This window comes from Tiliqua scincoides, chromosome 4, assembly GCF_035046505.1.
Source record: "Tiliqua scincoides isolate rTilSci1 chromosome 4, rTilSci1.hap2, whole genome shotgun sequence".
In the NCBI taxonomy this organism is placed as follows: domain Eukaryota; kingdom Metazoa; phylum Chordata; class Lepidosauria; order Squamata; family Scincidae; genus Tiliqua; species Tiliqua scincoides.
In genome coordinates, this window is record NC_089824.1 from 212,761,333 (window position 1) to 212,781,102 (window position 19,770).

The 19,770-nt window shown below is 47.4% G+C and overlaps 1 protein-coding gene across 1 annotated transcript in view; it reads left to right on the forward strand.

The window, feature by feature from the left end:
- PHACTR3 (phosphatase and actin regulator 3) overlaps positions 1-19,770 on the forward strand; it is a 255,263-nt gene that overhangs the window by 128,206 nt on the left and 107,287 nt on the right. The window contains exons 2-3 of the mRNA XM_066624720.1: positions 3,413-3,574; positions 9,943-10,020. Of these exons, the coding sequence (XP_066480817.1) occupies positions 3,413-3,574; positions 9,943-10,020 (240 nt within the window). The remainder of the gene's footprint in view (positions 1-3,412; positions 3,575-9,942; positions 10,021-19,770) is intronic.

Below are 19,770 nucleotides of genomic sequence, written 5' to 3' on the forward strand. Positions count from 1 at the left end.
CTCTGTGTAAGCGGCCCCTCCTCTATGCCGTTGGAGCCATTCAAGGCAGTGACAGCAGCACGATGGTGCTCGGCGAGTGTCTGCATGTTGCCATCACTGCCCTGAATGGCTCCGATGGTGAATAGGAGAGGTTGCTTTCATAACATGTTGCAGTGTCTGTTGTACTTACTGCACTGCCCCTTGGCTATGCTACTAGGGGGTACCCCATTGCTGATATCTGCCTGCCACCCCATCTGGCCCACCAGCCGTCCAGCTGCTTCAGCCCTTTCTCTGATCTTCTTCTTGCTCACTGAGAGGGAGGGTGTAAAGAGGATCAGGGCGGTGGCAACCCGCCTCTTACAGCCCTGTGAGCAACTGTGATAGTGGAGCTGTAGGAAGCAGCAGCAGAGTAATCCTGTTCTGATTCTTCCCTTCTGCAAGCCCCCAATTCTCCTTCCTCTTACCTTTTGGACCTGGATGCTCCACCACCCTACATGTTTCAACCAGCCAGTGGAGTGCAATGACAAAGGGGCAGGACAGAGGAAGGATGGGGAGGGTGTGGTCTGGATTGTTTGCTCTTCTTCCCTTTCTTTGCCCACCCAATGGCTTCTCTGAGCAGTTGGGCAGGAAAGGAGAAAGCAGCAGCAGCAGCAGCAACAATGGTGGTGGAATGTGTGTGTGCTAACATGAATTTTTTTTTTTAAAGCAGTGCATCTCTGCAGATTCAGGCAGCAGATCTTTTGAGACTGCCCCTGGCACACGAGGTATGCTAGGTCTCTCTGTGCATGCAGGCAGTGGATCAAGGGATCCATCACAGATCTGCAATCTACTTGAAAGAAGGGTTGGTGGAGCAGAAGAGATCTATTCCATTGTCCAGCAAACCTTTTACTCTAATCCAGGGGTGTCCAAAGTTTTTGGCAGGAGGGCCACATCATCTCTCTGACACTGTGTTGGGGGCCAGGGGAAAAAGAATTAATTTACATTTAAAATTTGAATAAATTTACATAAATGAATATATTAAAGATGAACTTATATGAATGAATGAAGGTCTTGCAATAGATCAAGGCCTATAAAAGGCCTTGTACAAAGCAAGACTGGCCTTTCCTTCACTGCCACTGCTGCATCACAGATGTAAAACGGCAAGCAATGGAAGGAGCCCTCATCCCACAGCTCATGCGAGACATCAAACAGTTGCTCTCACGCTGCGAACAGTTGTGTCGGGCCAGTGTGGGCTCCAACAAATCTCGGGGGGGCCAGAGGCTCATTGGAGACTGGGGGCTCCCTTTGAGAGGCTCGCATTGAGAGGCCTCAAGGGCTGCAAGTGGCCCCAGGGCCGGGGTTTGGGCACCCCTGCTCTAATCCAATGCAGGTGTCACCAAAAGCTAGACTTGACTAATGACCTGCATTAAATCCAAGTAGGCTCTCACAATTCCACTACCCCAGAATCTTACAGATCTTCCCATAGTTGTATTTGCTTCCTTTTTCCTCAAATGTTTTTGCTGAAGTCAGAACTCTAAAGTTGCCTTCTTGTCTTGCATGCTGTCCCTTGGAGATTAAATATTCTTTCACTAGAACAGGGGTCTCCAAATCCTGGCTCGCAGGCCACATCTGGCCCTTTGGAGCTAAAAATAGCTTAAAAGATTTACAGGTCCAGCCTATTTATACACAGATTTTTTATACACGGATTTGACGCAACACGAATGGCCACTGCAAATGAGAAGGAATGTGCTGATCCCTGGAGAAGGGGAAAAATGCATCCTTTAAAATCATTTTAAAAAACTGAACAGTCATTTAACAATAGCCTTGTTAATGAGAGGGGGGGGCAACTGGCTGATAATCCATTAATCCTTCTCTCTCCAGGTGATCTCTCCCTTCCCCCTGAGCACATGAAAGAAAGGTTATCATTTTGCATTGGTGAAGGGAGGGGCTGAGGAAGCGCTGATGGATTGACTTCTTAATGACTCTTATCTTACATCACAAAGGTCAGCAAGGCTGTTTTTAAATCACTGGAGCAAAGAAACTTTGTTTTTTAAATTGATTTGCCATAGTGCGTTTTTTGCCACCCACTTGAGTGCTTGGAACCCACTTGAATAATTAGTTTCAACCTGTACTTCCAAGTCTCCCAGCATGGGTATATAATGCATTCAGCCACTAGGGGTACAGAATGTAATGCAATCTAATAGGAAGAAATTATCCCATTACACTGCATTACATTCAGCACCTCTAGTGGCTGAATGAGATAAATACATGCTGGGAGACGTGGAATGTAAAGTTTTTATCTACATTAAACTTATATGGAGCAGAAACCAAGACCAAAAAAAGTTTGTGATTTGCGTTGTAGGTTGCTTGATGCTTTTTCAAAATGCATTCTCTCCCTTCCTGTGCAACTCAATTTTGACCTCTATTGCCCTCCTCCTCCCACTCCCACCCACTGATTGTATTCAGTCAAATGCCTAGCACAGGGGTGCTCAAACTTTTTTGGCTCGAGAGCTACTTTGAAACCCAGCAAGGCCCGAAGATCTACCAGAGTTTTTTTTACAATGTTTGCACCATCATAACATATATCATTTATGTGTACAATGTATGTTGGTGTACCTTGAGCCCCACTGAGTATAACAGGACTTACTCCTGAGTAGACATGCCTAGGATTAGGCTGTGAGGCTGCAATCCTAGCCACACTTACCTGGGAGTAAGCCCCATTGAGTACAATGGGCCTAACTCCCGGCGTTTCCTCCCAGAGGCACCTGAAGGGGAGGTCAGCACTCCGCGATCTACTCATTTTGCCTCGCGATCTACCGGTAGATCGCGATCCACCTATTGAGCACCCCTGGCCTAGCACATCCGTTCTCCGTGTATTTATTATTTATTTATTTTCCAACTCTTGGCACTGTGTCACATATACCAGGGGTGTCTAAACTTCGGCCCAAGGGCCATTTGCAGCCCTCGGGGACTCACAATTCATCCTGTGGGGAGCCCCCAGGCTCCAGTGAGCCTCTGGCCCTCTGGAGACTTGCTGGAGCCTGAGATCATGTGGCCTCCTGCCAAAGAGTTTGAACACCCCTGAGATATATGATGTGGCCCTTGTGCGAAAAAGTTTGGAGACCCCTGCACTAGAAGAGACAACTACTAGTGTCTTGTAACAAGATTTGCCAGGTTGCAGAAAATGACACTGACTCCAGTTTTTATTTTTCTCAGGCAGAAGGGTGGAAAAGGTCATTTTTGGATGACTGCTGGGCTCTGACCTGGTATCAGATTTTCTCCCAATTTTTCAAGGCTTGACCACCTTGTGGTGTCACAAGGCCCTGAACTTAGAAGTCCCTGGTTTTGTGATCAGGCAGCCGTACTCTTAACATCAAGCTTCTTGGTTAGTCTCTCAAATGGCTTTCTTTAACCTTCTTTTTTTTCTTTTTTCCCCCTTAATCCTTCTCCTCAGAAGAGATGGATCAATCCCATGCAGTGCGTTCTGATTATCTGGTCTCAGGGATTCGAACTCCTCCCGTCCGAAGGAACAGCAAACTTGCCACACTGGGCAGGATCTTCAAACCATGGAAGTGGAGGAAAAAGAAGAATGAGAAACTAAAACAGACATCAGCAGGTAAGAGGGAAGTGGCTGCTTTGAGCAGAAGCTACTTTGTGGAAAAAAACAAGGCAGGATTTGTTTTTAAGGACCCCTCATTGACCGCATTTATAGATATAAGCAAACTGTGTGTATTTTTCATCTTGTACAAGTGCAGAAAAGCACTGAATGTTCTATAGGAGCTCAAGAATCTCAATTTCCAGTCTTTTCTTTTTTTAAAAAAGCCCTCTCAAGATCTGAATGAAATACCTGCTGAAATAAACTAAACAAGGTTTCCAGTGTTCATCAGTGCTTCAGTACTCTTTCCAAGTTTCTTGCAGTAGAGTAGCTAGAGGGAGTGCAAAGCATGAAGTTTTGCAGGGAGCCTCACCATGGCATGCAAGTGGCCCCTTCCCCTCCCCTTTGGAGCCATTCTGGGCAGGGAGAGCAAAATACAGGCGTACACCTGGCTCCAAAGGGGAAGGTGAGGCTCTCTGCAAAATGTAATGCTTTGCACCCCCTCCAGCTACTCTACTGGTTCCTTGTCCCCTGACTAGGAGAAATAGAACAAATGATGCAAATTAAGAAAAATATTGTAGATACAGGTTGTGATTTTCATTGTGAATTCCATGTCACTTGATTTTATTTTTAACACCATACCAAAGCACTGGTTGTTAGTGGTTAAGGGTAAGCATCTGTTAATTTATGGCAGGAGAATCTCACCATATGATAGCTTTCCCTGTCATTCTCCTCTGGTTAAGGCAGAGGTTTTCAAATTGGGGCATCATGACGCCCCAGCCTGCAGGCGCTGGCCTCTGCCTCCTTAAGGAGCGGGGGCAGGGAGGAGGCAGGGAAGAGGCAGCAATGCGATCCCCAGGATCGCATTGCTAACAGGGCTGTAGGGACTGGGATGCACTCACCAGTCCCTGCAGCAGCCGTCCTGGGGTGCAGGGAGCCCTGCGCGAGTGTCTACAGTAGGGGTGTCCAGACATTTTGGCCAGAGGGCCGCATCAAATATCTGGCATGGTGTTGAGGGCTGGAAAAAAAATTTAAGTATAAAATTTAAATAAATAAATTAGAGATGGAACTTAGATGAGTGAATAAATGAATGAATGGGCTCATTCATTTAACCTCTCTGGCCCTCAGAACACCCTCCAGAACACCCTCCAGCACAGCTCTGGTCATGTTCAGTTGAGTGGGCCAGAGGCTTTCAGGGGATAAGAGCCTGGCTGTGGGCTGGATAGAGGCTTGCTGCAGGCTGCATCTAACCCCCCGGCTGGGGTTTGGAGATCCCTGGTCTACAGGGCTCCCAGCTTCTAAAAGTGAAAGTGGAGCGATCATGCCCCACTTCCGGTTTTGCGGAAGTAGAGCGTGATCGCTCCACTTTCACTTTTGACGACCCGGGGAGCCCTTCAGACGCTCGTGTAGGGCTCCCCACACCCCGGGAAGGCTGCTGTAGGAACTGGTGAGTGCATCCCAGTCCGTGCAGCACTGTTAGCAACGCGATCCTGGGGATTGTGTCACTGCCTCTCCCCTCCCACCCCCACCAAGACTTACTGCAGTTCAAACTCTCCCTGACAGTTTGAAAACCGCTGGGTTAAGGGATGATTTGCACAACTGTGAACCCAAGCCTATGCATGTCTACTCAGAAATAAGTTCCATTATAGTCAATGGGGCTTACTTCCAGGTAAGTGTGGATAGGATTGCAGCCTGTGTTTTTTTATTTTCCTTTCTCTATGAGGTTTGAATTTTTTGGGCACCCCATCAGCATCATGGATTTGCTGTATGTGAAATGAAGATACAATTCTGGTTATGTCAGTGCCTTTTTAAGATAGCAGTTCTGTTCGCAGGTTCAGTTGCTCCGGAGTCATTCAAACCAGGCTGACAATGCAATTTGAAATAAAGCCCCTCCTACTGGTTGTGGGAATTGCTCCCATCAAAGATTTCTCATGAAAAAAAATACTGGGTCCCGTTAGGGAGAAGGGCGGGATAAAAATAAAGTTTTATTATTATTATTAATACTATCAAGGGATGCCCTAATACCACTGCAGCACAATCCACAAAAGTGGGCAGTTGCTGCTGTGATCCAATTCTCACCTCTAGCCCAGCCATGAGGACAAACAAATACCAGGCACACCTGGGAACCAGACATCATCCAGAAGACAGCCTCTGCTGGCACAGTTGGCAACTATTTTTATTGCCCCACTCAAGCATCTTCAACAGCCCCCCCCACTTGCAGAACTTGTTGTTTTATTTTACAACAGTTAGATATTAACTTTTTTTTTTTTTTCTAGTGTGGGAGACTTCTTAGTTGACATGTGAGACAGAAGTATATTAATGGAATAAGTACACTGAGTAGATCAGGCTCCATATGCCTAGAACCCGGTGCCAGGGAAAGCTTCCTCTGTTACATTCCTGCAGGCATACTGCTGATGAAGGCACAGGAGCTGGCCCAGTTTACTGGAAACAAACAAAAATAACTGATTCAGAAGCTCTCACGTGAGAGCTATTGGCTCTTATTGTGTGAATGAAACTCAGGGTGGTGAACCGGGAGCAGCTTCCGGGGGCAGCACGTGCTGGCAGCTTAAGGGGCTGGCTAGAGGCAGTGATCTTCCAGGTGGCCACTGGCTGGGGGCTGCCCTTTATTTCCCTCTTGAAAACTTTGTTTGCTGCTGCTGAATATTTGGCAGTGGCAACGGAATTCGTTCTCAGCTGCTCTTGGATGGCAGCCACCTTGAATTTCCCTGCCTTGAATGCCCCTGGAACAACGCTGTGTAATGACATCAGGCCAGGGCCAACCCAAGACCTTCTGATGCCTGAAACAGATGGCCAAATGATGCTCCTCTTACTTGATGACACACCAGCCTCTGCTCCTCCCGCTCTACAGTGCTCTAGCTCAGCACTCTCCCCTCCTATTTTCTCTTCCTCTTCCTCTCTGGCCCCCTCTTCTTTTTCTAATCCAGGGAGTGAAAGGAGGAGAGGCAGTGGAGGTAAGTATGTGGACAAAGATGGGCCTCCCCCTACCAATTTGCAGCCTAAAGTAACTATTTCAGTTGGCCTCATGGATTTGTCGACCCTGGCTGGCCTTGTTCCAGGGTCATTCTGGAGAAAAAAAATGTGTTGATAGTCAGTTGCCATCCACTACAACTGTGGTTCCTAACCTTTAGGAGCCTGTAGACCACTGAGACAAAAATTGGAATTGGCATGGACCACATGCAGCCAGGGCCTCCAAGAGGAATTTTATCAGGGGGTACAACCTTTTGGGCCCCTTCCCAAAGGGGAAGGGGAGGAGGCGATGAAGTGGTAGAACAGGGATGGGGTGGAGAAATAGGGCAAGGAGAGGAATGCAACAGCAGGAAGAGTCTTTGGAACCCTGGTCTACTGTGCTTTCCAATGTGGAACCCAGGTCTACCTGCCCAGGAGGCATAGGTAATTAGATACAGGAATGAAGAAAACCAAACACACTCCTGAGTCTCTAAAAATTTTTAAATATAGCAAATCATTGCAGAAAATTAGATCATCATATTTATGCTCATACTAGAATGGAAAGTGCCCTGTCTGTACCAAAACATACTTCTGCAGCAGCTGTAGTTCCACAGCTGTGTCCTTGATACACTCCTTCATGGTAAGCAGATCCACAAACCAAAGAGCTACTGTAGCAAACCAGTTTCTTCCCAGATTTGACACTGTGTTAAGGAGCGTCATGTATGCATTTCTTGGCCCAGCACATACGGCATGTGGCAGCCGCAGCTGCTGTGCACCGAGAATCCCAAGTGGGTAGCAAGTCCTGGTGAGATTGGAAAATATAAGATCCCAGGAAATTTCTGGCCCTCCTTGAGCTCCTGGCCCCCTATTTGACTCTAGGCCCAGGTACAAATAACCCCCTCTCATGGGTCCTGCATGCAACTCCCACCCCTTCACACGAAAAATAAAATAAAATTTGTAATAATTAGATATTTATTAGATGTATTATTTATAGTGAAGATTTGTGGGTTGCTGCTTTTGTTGCTGACTGGGGGCAATTCATTCTCTGCCCTCCCTGGTGGTCTGCGGGGGAGCAAGCTGGAAGTGATCAAAGACAATCTCCCCCCCCCCCGAGATATCACAGACCACTTCTCAGGGTCTTGCAAACCACCTGTGGTCCCTGGACCACAGGTTGGGAACCAGTGCACTAGAAGGAGTTGCTGCTGTTGGGGGGAGAATGATACAAATGCTATTGACTCAGAACAATCAATTCTCACTTTGGTGTGCCTTTGGCAAGCAAACCTTGTCAAGGGCCCAATCAAATGTTTAGAAGAGTCAAGACTCACTGTGTAGATGAAGAGTTGGACAGATATTTCCAAGGAAGAATTGAGTGTGGAATAAAATATAGTGGATGGGTAAAATGGGGAGGGGGGTAATAAACCAATATAAGTGTTGTTGGTTTACTCCTTTGCAACAGAACTGAAAACCTATCTCTCTAAGGGCGCAATTCTGGGTCGCCCTTGAGCTGGCGCAGGTCCTTTGCATTGGCCCAGGAGGGTCGCAAACGTGCCGTAAAGCACTTTGACCTCCTTAGGAGGAAGCCGCTCCAGTGCACGGAGGCTGCATCCAGCGTCTGCAGCAGCTTCCTCTAGGTAAGTTGCATCAGCCAAGCTCGGCCGAGGGTCTGGGGAGGGCAGTCCCAGGGGTGGGTTGGAGGGGAGTGGAAGGTGGGGCTGGATCCTGCTTTCATGCTGGATCCTAGCTCCCATACTTGAGTAGCACAGAACGGCTACAAGCTGCTCCACTCTCCTCGGACTTATGCCACCTCAGGAGGTGGAGCAAGTTCGAGGAGATCCATAGGGGCTGCAGTGGCTTATCCAGGGGTAAGGGAAAGAGTTTCCCCTTATCACTGGCTGAGCCACTTTTGTGCCCTATTGTGCGCTGAATACAGTGCAGTCCTCCTGGCCTGCCTGTTCCAGCGCAAGATAGAATTGTGCTGCGTGCTGTATTATGACTTGCCTGGAGCCAAGCCCAGAATTCCTTGCAAGCAACCATGGGGTAATGAGGCTTTTATTATGTGACTCCATCTGAACTGAAATGAGATTTTTTGCCTCCAGTTTGCTTATTGACCAGCCCTCTCTCCACAAGGCTTGTTTTCCTTCTCGTTTTGAGAGGTCACACTGACATTATGGAGAAATGCCATAAAGGAGCCACTGTTCTCTGTGCTTTTTCCACAGCACACAAATGTTGCATGGTGCATTTCTTCCCCCCCCCCCCAAACCTTCTTGGAAGGAAAAACACTTGTTCTAAGGAGCTGCCCAATTGCTCAAGGCCCAGTTCTGCAAAACGCATATATCTAAGAACTGGCTTGCACTCTGATCAGCATTGCATTTGTTACAGCACCTGGTCCCCTTCAGCCCTTGGAAATGTGCAAGCAGTTTGGCCCCAGCATCTAGTCTTCAGAGGTATACTGTCCTTAAACATGGAGGTTCCATGGTTAGCTGTCATGGCTCATTGCCATGTACAGACCTGTGTTCGTGAATTTGTCTACAATATTTTTCAAAAGCTATCAGTGCCAGCAGCCATTAAAAACATCTTGTTTCAATGTAGCTGACTATGTTTAGTTTCAGGCACCCTCCACATCTATCTCCCCACCTCCAGTCCTTCCAGTGGCATAGCTAGAGGGGGTGCAAAGCACTAAGTTTTGCCAGGAGCCTCACTGCAGCATGCAAGGGACCCCTCTCCCTCCCCTTTGGAGCCATTCCAGGAGGCAAAAGCAAAACGGAGGCTGATCACACCAGTTTGTCCCATTTCCAATATGAAGCTGGTCTGCCCAGTGCCTGATCGGTCACCTAGTTCCCAGTTTTCACTATAACTCTTACAGAGACCCAAGCAAAAAGGAGCATGTTTCTGCTAAGCTATGATCAGTGCATTGAACTCCATTGTCTTTTGCTTTTGTGACAAGTAAAACCCGCAAATCTTTGAGGTCAGATTCAGACCTTGTTAAAGGTTAGAAGGAGAGATAGAGTCTATTTGGTAGCAGAAGGGCAAGATTTTAATGGGGAACGTTATTGTAGCCTGTGTGGTGGACATTGGACAACGTACAGTGGGATGACTGGGTTCAGATTCCTGCATCAGTATGAAGCACATGGGATGAGAATTACCTCTACCTCACAGGGTTGTTGTGAAGATAAAAATGAGACAAATCTGTACGCTGCCCTGAGCTTGTTTGGAGGATATGATGAATTAGTTACACCATTTGTTCAATGGGAAAATGTACTGCATCTACACTACTCACCTCTCAGATCTCACCCACTGCGCTATGTTGAGCTGGACACCCTTCAACCATTTCAGTTTGCCAATCAGGCTTCTTGTGGTGTTCATTTCCATGCACTGTTGGCTGTGATGTTCCATGTTGATCATGCTCACCCCCCTTTTTGCAGTGTTAGAGAAGAAGACAACCACCAGGCAAGGTCGGGACGAGCTAATTAAGAAAGGCCTTCTGGAAATTATGGAACAAGGCAAGTGAAATCCATCTTCGTGCTTTATTCTCCCTGGTCCTTTCCAGAAGAACCTGGAAGGCAATTCACTTTTATAAAACAGTGAGCCAGTTCTGCTAGTAGCTTAGCACTTAGGTTGAAGGTTCTCCCTGGTCCTTTTTCAGCAGTTGCTTCTCCCTTTTCTGTAGTGAATCGCTTAAAACAAGGCTGGCATCAGTTTCAGTGAATTCATAGCAAGAGTGACATGACATGGAGACCTTCTTTTTGAATAATGTTGGAGCTCCACATTTTTCTAACTTACATGCCACAACTCCCTTCCTTGTCCACACATAACACATGCAGGTTTAATCGCTGCTCTCCTACCCTGCTGATTTTCTCTAAAACAAATTTGCTTGCATTGTGATTTTGCTTCTTGTCCTTGCACGTTCTTCACCACAAGTGAGAAAAGGGCACAGTTGTCCTGCTCGGAGGTACCTAGTTTTCAGTGAACTAGGACAGTGAGCAGCAGAACTATCTCTGCTTTTTGCACAAAGAAATGCTGAGCCAAGCACAGCAGGAATTCCCGTGTCACCGAGTCTCTGCTCTGTAACGTTTTGTAGGTGCCAGTCCTAACTCAACTGTGCTAACAGGGTGCACGTAGCAGGGAGCGGCAGTCACAGAGACATTCCCTGCCTAGAGTAAACCTCTCTTTCTTTAATGGGTCTCTTCAGATCTATGCCAGCTATTTTACTGGTGTAAGTCTGAGAAGAGTAAGGGAGAAGGAATGGAGATAGGATCCAGGCACATGCCAGTTCTGCTGGGAACCAGCTCCTCCCTCCCCTGATCCACCTCCTGCCCTCCTCCCTCCAAACCCCAAAAGTCCCCTGTTCCTCCCTCTCCGCACCCCATCAATCCCACCACTTGCCCCCTCCCACTGGCTTACCTGAACCCAATGTTTGAATCAGGCTGCTGGAGTCCTGGTCAATCCAGTTCAGGTTCAGTAGATTCCGCAGGTAGGGGCTGTGGCTCATTCACCATTTCATGCTCCTAGAGATTGTTCCGTCAGTGGTGCTCCCACATCTCCCCACTGTTGCTGTTGGCATGGCTTCTATGGGCTAACCATTGGCTCCATTTGACATACAGGGCCAAGAAAAGGCTAATAGCAAACCTGTGTGTGTGTCAGCTTGTGATATCTGTGGTCTTCATCTGTGTTCAATGTGACTGCATTACTGTGGTGTCATGGCCATAAAAGGTGGATGGAAGGGGGCTGCCAAACGAGTTGGATGAATGACCTTCCAAATAAAGGAACAGACCACTAGCAGCAATGTCTCTGTGATATTGGAAATGGCAATCAAAAAGAACTCCTCCAGCTCAGGCTTCTAGGAAAACTGGTCCATATATGAATGTGATGAATTTCTATGACAAATTTCAAGGGGGGAAAAACAAACAAGCAGGAAGCCACCCCTATGCTGGGGGTGGAATATTCAGTTTCAAGTTGCTCCATTAGGTTGCTTATCAACACATCAATGTGTGCCAGTGGCGTAGCTAGAGGGGGTGCAAAGCACTAAGTTTTGCAGGGAGCCTCACCGCAGCATACAGGCTGTCTCCCTCCTCTTCCGAGCCATTCCGGGTGGAAGGAGCAAAACAGAAGCATTCACTTCTTCTCTGGGTCTTCTCTGGCATTTGTCTCTCTTTTACTGCCACTGCCCAGCATAACTCTTAAGGGGGGGAGGGGCCACTTGTTGTGAGGCCCTGTGCACAACTTAGTGCATTGCACTCCCTCTAGCTCTGTCGCTGATGCGTGCAGTTCTGGATTGGAAGCCTGATGTTGGATGTGGCTCTGTGAGTGTGTCAGCGTTCAATTTCTTCTTTGTCAAACAAGTGTCTAAGCCTTGTGGTTATGGACCAAAAACAGGGAAGCAGTATCCATCAAGAAGTAGCCTTTTGAGCAAGACTTTAAGGGGCAGGGGAAGTGTACCTCTCCCCACTGGCTCTATTGCTCTAACTCTTTTTCCTATTGGTTTTTAACATCAAGAACAAATATTCTGCTATCCTTTGTTTTGGGCAGAATTTTTCCTTTGTCCATGCTACAGAAGAAAAAAAAAATCACATATTTGCTTGATGTTGCAGTTATGAAAGCCACACGGTACTTGTATGTTTTGCCGAGCAAAATATAACATTGGAGCAGAGTTAATTAAGGGGGCTAATGACCATAAGCACTCAGATAGGAGTCTTCTGCTTTAAAGCTTTGAGGAAGAGAGGCAGCCACGCTTCATCAGGTTAGGAATTGTCGGTGGGTGTCGGAGAGCCTTCAGTATAAGACAGGTCAACGGTCACTGCCTTTCTCCACTCTCAGTGAGGAGGAAGGGGAAGGAATCATCACTGGTGTCCTTTGTTTTATAATAAAAGTGCAATGGAAAAAGACCAGCCCAAGTTAAGCGTTGTCAATGGCCATGGATTTCAACAGGAGAATTAAGAATATGGGATTGTCACTCCCGAATTGGCCTTTTCAGCCACACTAGACGCTGTTCCAGAACCACCATTCAGAGCGCGATACCATAGTCTTTCGGGACTGAAGGTTGCCAACTACTATGCTGACATGGAACGTATCTTTGGCTGGATTGTGCCTCAAGATTGCCTCACTTTCAGTCATAAGATTGATAGCCTGGTCCTAAGTAGCAACGGGGGGGGCGGGGTCGGTGGTGGGAGGGGCAGATCGTGGCAAGAATCCGCTGGGATCCTAAACCCCGTTTTATCCCTGACTTGTCCCCTTCTCTCCACTCAAACTTGTGGCAACTAGTGCAGGTTCGAGTAGACCCACTGGGCACCATGTAGGAGTGGAGGAAGGTAACTGAAACATTCTTTTGCTTCCCTGTCCACCCCTGCATGGTCTTAGGCAGCCCACAGCCTGTACCAGCACTACTGAGCCCCGCAGGCAGCATTTTGTTAGGACTGGGCTGTAACAGCCTGATTCAGGTGTGTGGCAGGGTAGCATGCACTCGTGATGATGCCATATTTTGGCACGGGGAGGGATGGGGCTCAGAATAGAAATATATACAGACTTTGGAATGGGCTCAGATAAAAAGATTCATTTTCTGATTTTTCTAATTTTTAAAAGAAGTCATTCTAAATCAAAGTAGGGATGTGTGAGGGTAAATAGAATGCTAGATGCAGGGGAGTGGCAGTGAGATGCGAGTATCTCGTGGTCTTGTGTGCTCCCTGAGGCATTTGGTGGGCTGCTGTGAGATATAGGTAGCTGGATTAGTTGGGCCTTGGGTCTGATCCAGCAGGGCTCTTCTTATGTTCTTATGTTGAAGTGCTGAGGCTTACACAGCACCAGAGTGCATAGGACTGCAGCATGAAACCCTCCCCTTCCACCTGTTTTATCAAATTTTCTAATGCAGTAGTTCCCAAACTGTGGGTCGGGACCCTCTGGTGAAGACCTGATTTTTGGTGGGTCGCTAAAGGGTGATGGAAACATCGGATAACTAATTGCCTCAAGCCCAGAGGCTATTGAAAAAATCAAATACTGTAGCTACTAATTACCCTGCAAAAAGCTCAGCTCCTCTAGTTTGCAAGATAGCTGCTTGCTGCCCTGCAAAGAGTGGAGCTCCTGTAGTTTGCAAGCATGTGTAAATATAGAAAGATTAGGTTTGATAGTCTTTTTCTGGCTATTATTACTTATAAATAAATACATAAAATTAATTAACCCCTGCTTATAAATACATAAAATACATTAACCCCTGCTAACTGGGTAAGAGGCACTCTTTCAAGTGGGTGCTCCTCTTTTTAGCAGGGGGAGAGTAACTAGCCCACCTCACCCCAGCAGTGTCTTTTCTAATGGCTGTCTGCTGGTGTTCTTTTGCATCTTTTTAGATTGTGAGCCCTTTTGGGACAGGGAGCCATTAGTTATTTGATTTTTTTCTCTGTAAACTGCTTTGTGAACTTTAGTTGAAAAGTGGTATATAAATACTGTTGTTGTTGTTGTTGTTGTTATTTATTATAAAATATTCTGTTCTAGAACTCCTTTTTTATAAGTCTGGCAAACCCAGGTGAGTCCTGGTAGAGTGTCATTTTAAAAAGTGGTTCCTGGTGCTAATGAGTTTGAGACCTACTGCTCTAAAGCTCTTCAAGAGATCATTGGGAAGGAGAATGGCAAGAATCAGGGTTTTGTTTGTTTTTGCTCTGTGTTATTACATGTAACCAATTATGGTATTGAGCGAGAAAATTTACAACACAATACAGTTGTCTTGCTTGCAGAATGTGAGTAATGGTTAGCCGAGAGCAATCTAATGTGATCCACATTATTCCTTTCCAGCACAAAGGATATCTTGAGTCTCGAGGGGTTACTTTATGGCTTTAATAGCATACGCCATTTATTAACCTCTGTTTAAGATTCACCCACAATGTCATTTTTAATAACCACTCATAAGCCTGTTCTTATTGAGGCAAGGTGTGCAGCAGCTACATCCTAATCCTTTCCAATTAAAATCTATTTTAATGCAACAATTTGTGGTTGTCAGATCTGCAGTATTATGCTAAGCAGTGTGCATTAAGCCTTGGAAACCCCTTGGGGGTCCGTCACAACAGAGTGACTGCACAGTTATCCACAGTGCCTAGTCCCCTGCTACTTCTGCCTCTGATTGGATGCCACGTTCTTGTTCAGGAAGCCTGGGAGCCCAGGAGGCAATGACGCATTTGGTTTAAATGTCAGTGTCGGGCTCTCTTGTAGCACTATAACGGCCCAATCCTGAGCAGCCGGGTGCGTCCAGCCTCAGCGGCACTGAGAACAGCTGCCGCTGGATCCTGCACGCCCTGGGCTACCACAGGAGGCACCTCAGGAGAAAGTTGTTTTCATCCTCTTCTCCCGGGTAAGGTAAGCAGCCCTGCAATGGGACTACTCACTTTACCACCGACCAAAATGTCGGCGGTAAAGTAAAGGTGTTGGTGTAGGGCGCCGAGTCTTCCACAAACGACTTGGTTCCTGCAGAGCGGAACTCCACAGACCCGCCTCCCTCCGTTCCCCCAGCACACCTACCTCCGCCCTCTCTCTGCCCCCCGCCGGCCTCCCCCCTCCCTGCAACGCCTCCTTCCTGCTCCCGCCATGGCTCGGTGGTCCGTGAGACTGCCAAGCCGCAGAGGCTGGGCGACCACCACGCGCTAGCCCAGCACCGGCCGGCACTGGGCTAGCATGGGCGGGAGCTTGGCGGTGAGGCTTGCAAATGTGCCTTACGGCACGTTTGCAACGGTCCGCAGTGGCACGAAGCTGTGGCACGGAGCCCAGGATGGGGCTCTAAACCTGTAGTTGAAAGTATACTCAGTAGTGTAGCTAGAGGGGGTGCAAAGCACTAAATTTTGCAGGCACCTGAACATGCCATGCAAGTGCCCCCCCTCCCCTTCAGAAGCATTCTAGGCAGTGGAAGCAAAACAGAGGCTTACACCTGGCTTCAAAGGAGAGGGTGAGGGGCCAATTGCATGGCACATTCAGGTGCCTGCAAAACTTAGGGAGCAATCCTAACGCCTTAGGTGAGTGCTTTCCAGCACTGGCATAGCTGTGCCAATGGGGCATGTGCTGCATCCTGCAGTTGGGTGTCACGGAGGCCTCCTCAAAGTAAAGGAATGTTTGTTCCCTTACCTCAGAGCTGCATTGCCCTTATGTCGGTGCTGGAAAGCACTGACAGAAGGGGTTAGGATTGCGCCCTTAGTACTTTGCACACCCTCTAGCCATGCCACTGTGTATGTATTATATTACTTTGAATGTTATTGTACCCAATTTTGAAGTTTCATAGCAGGTTGCAGTATTAAACACAGACTTAAAGTCTACCATTTAATAACCCATTTTTAAAACCCTCAAACCAGTCTAGACAAACTTCTAATCATGTATGGTAGTGATTCTATGAAAGTGACTCAATAATGTCTAGAAATGCATCTCGGCGTCTGGGCCTAATGGAGCCAAATGAAGCAGTCCTGTTAATTCATTCTGACAGCAGAAAGTTGTGCAGGTGCTAATCTCTCCTGTTGAAGTCAAAGAAAAATAAATGTGTGAAATCCCTGGCTGGATTATGTATCATGTTTCTTATAAAAGGTCAGGCTCTCAAATCAGTGCCTCCAAAAATTGTGAGACCATCACTGCACTTCATGCAGCACATATATTGGACCTTTCCATCATGAAAAAGGCTGTTTTAGACTACCTTTTCAAGGTGCACCTAAAAACAATCGTAAAAGGACACTTAAACAGGGTGAGTGCTACATGTATTGTACAAATACACTCCTCAGGATACCAGGGCCATGGTTCTGCTCTCCGGCACCCTGATTAATGTGTCTGTGATATATGTGATTGCAGCATTCAGCTGAGTATACACTTACAACCCAATCCTATCCACTCTCCCCCCCCCCCCGACCAATGCAGCAGGGCCAGCACGGCCATGTGCTGGAGGAAGTCAGAAGCCTGGAGGTCTCCTCAAGGTAAGGGGACTTTTGTCCCCTTGACCTGGGAAAAGCCCCAGCTGCAACAGTTGTACTCAGACCTGTGCCAGTTAAGTAGCTGGCACAAGTTCAGTGGATCTGTGTCAGTGGATTTTGCCCAGAAAAGGGAATAGGATACGGCATGCATGGCTGCTGCCGATCCTGCCCCTTCTCGGGTCTCATCCGCCCACCCGTGCCCCATTACGCCGCTGCCCTCCACACTGGTCAGCACAAAACTCACATTCCATGGGTGCATGCTATACCTTCACACCAGGATTAGCAACTGCTATGCTGTCAGAAAGTGCTTTACAGCAATTTGTGATGGCTAGCATTAACATAAGAACAGCCCCACTGGATCAGGCCATAGGCCCATCTAGTCCAGCTTCCTGTATCTCACAGCGGCCCACCAAATGCCCCAGGGAGCACACCAGATAACAAGAGTCCTCATCCTGGTGCCCTCCATTGCATCTGGCATTCTGACATAACCTATTTCTAAAATCAGGAGGTTGCACATACACATCATGGCTTGTACCCCATAATGGATTTTTCCTCCAGAAATTTATCCAATCCCCTTTTAAAGGCGTCTAGGCTAGACGCCAGCACCACATCCTGCGGCAAGGAGTTCCACAGACCGACCACGTGCTGAGTAAAGAAATATTTTCTTTTGTCTGTCCTAACCCGCCCAACACTCAATTTTAGTGGATGTCCCCTGGTTCTGGTATTATGTGAGAGTGTAAAGAGCATCTCCCTATCCACTCTGTCCATCCCCTGCATAATTTTGTATGTCTCAATCATGTCCCCCCTCAGGCGTCTCTTTTCTAGGCTGAAGAGGCCCAAACGCCGTAGCCTTTCCTCATAAGGAAGGTGCCCAAGCCCCGTAATCATCTTAGTCGCTCTCTTTTGCACCTTTTCCATTTCCACTATGTCTTTTTTGAGATGCGGCGACCAGAACTGGACACAATACTCCAGGTGTGGCCTTACCATAGATTTGTACAACAGCATTATAATACTAGCCGTTTTGTTCTCAATACTCTTCCTAATGATCCCAAGCATAGAATTGGCCTTCTTCACTGCCGCCGCACATTGGGTCAACACTTTCATCAACCTGTCCATCACCACCCCAAGATCTCTCTCCTGATTTGTCACAGACAGCTCAGAACCCATCAGCCTATAAGTGAAGTTTTGATTTTTTGCCCCAATGGCATGACTTTACACTTACTTACATTGAAACGCATCTGCCATTTGGCTGCCCATACTGCCAGTTTGGAGAGATCCTTCTGGAGCTCCTCACAATCACATCTGGTCTTCACCACTTGGAAAATTTTGGTGTCATCTGCAAACTTAGCCACCTCGCTGCTCAACCCTGTCTCCAGATCATTTATAAAGAGGTTGAAAAGCACTGGTCCCAGGACAGATCCTTGGGGCACACCACTTTTCACCTCTCTCCATTGTGAAAATTGCCCATTGACACCCACTCTCTGCTTCCTGGCCTCCAACCAGTTCTCAATCCACGAGAGGACCTGTCCTCTAATTCCCTGATTGTGGAGTTTTTTCAGTAGCCTTTGGTGAGGGACCGTGTCGAACGCCTTCTGAAAGTCCAGATATATAATGTCCACGGGTTCTCCCGCATCCACATGCCTGTTGACCTTTTCAAAGAATTCTATAAGGTTCGTGAGGCAAGACTTACCCTTACAGAAGCCATGCTGACTCTCCCTCAGCAAGGCCTGTTCGTCTATGTGTTTTGAGATCCTATCTTTGATGAGGCATTCCACCATCTTACCCGGTATGGATGTTAGGCTGACCGGCCTATAGTTTCCCGGGTCCCCCCTCTTTCCCTTTTTAAAAATAGGCGTGACATTTGCTATTCTCCAATCTTCTGGCACCGTGGCCGTTTTGAGGGACAAGTTGCATACCTTAGTCAAGAGATCTGCAACTTCATTCTTCAATTCCTTAATAACTCTTGGGTGGATGCCATCAGGGCCCGGTGACTTATTGATCTTTAATTTATCAGTGAGGTCTGAAACATCTTCTCTTTTAACCTCTATCTGACTTAACTCCTCGGTCAGGAGGGGCCATTTGGGCAGCGGTATGTGCCCGAGGTCCTCTGCCGTGAAGACAGATGCAAAGAACTCATTTAATTTCTCTGCCATCTCTAAGTCTCCTTTTATCTCCCCTTTCCCTCCCTCACCATCCAGAAGGCCAACCGCTTCTCTGGCGGGTTTCCTGCTTCTAACATATTTGAAGAAGCTTTTATTATTCCCCTTAATGTTGCTGGCCATGCATTCCTCATAGTCTCGCTTGGCCTCCAGTATCACCTTCTAACATTTCTTTTGCCACAGTTTATGTTCCTTTTTATTCTCCTCATTAGGGCAAGACTTCCATTTATGGAAGGAAGCTTCCTTGCCCTTCACAGCCTCTCTAACTTGGCTGGTTAGCCATGCGGGCACCCTCCTGGATTTAGTGGAACCCTTCTTTCTTTGCGGTATACACCTCTGCTGGGCCTCTATTATTGTTGTTTTAAGCAGCCTCCATGCACTCTGGATAGATTGGACTCTTTTTACCCTCCCTTTCAACCTCCTTCTAACCAGCCTCCTCATTTGAGGGAAGTCCGCCCGTCGGAAGTCAAGGGTTTTTGTTAGAGATTTGCCTGGTATTCTTCCCCCAACGTGCACGTCAAAACGGATTGCAGCATGATCACTGTTCCCCAATGGCTCAGTAACGTTTACATCTCTAACCAGGTCCTGCGTACCGCACAATATTAAATCCAGAGTCACCTGTCCTCTGGTGGGCTCTGTGACTAGCTGATCTAAGCCACAGTCATTTAGCACGTCAAGAAATCCGGTTTCCTTATCGTGACCAGAGCACAAATTGACCCAGTCAATATGAGGATAATTGAAGTCCCCCATGATTACAACCCTGTCCCTCCTTGTCACCTCCCTGATCTGTTTCCTCATTTCAAGGTCCCCATCCGATTTCTGGTCTGGAGGACGATAGCACGCCCCCAGTATTACATCGCTGCACAAGCCTGGTAATTTAACCCACAGAGATTCTACGGTGGAGTTGGACCCACCTTCAATCTCTACTTTGCTGGATTCTATCCCTTCCTTAACATAAACGGCCACCCCACCTCCAACACGCCCCTGCCTGTCCCTCCTGTAGAGTTTATAGCCCGGGATTGTGGTATCCCACTGATTCTCTGCATTCCACCAGGTTTCCGTTATGCCCACTATGTCAATATTTTCCCTTGTCACCAGACATTCCAGTTCTCTCACCTTTGCTCGTAGACTTCGGGCATTCGCATAAAAGCATTTGTACACAGAATGCCCC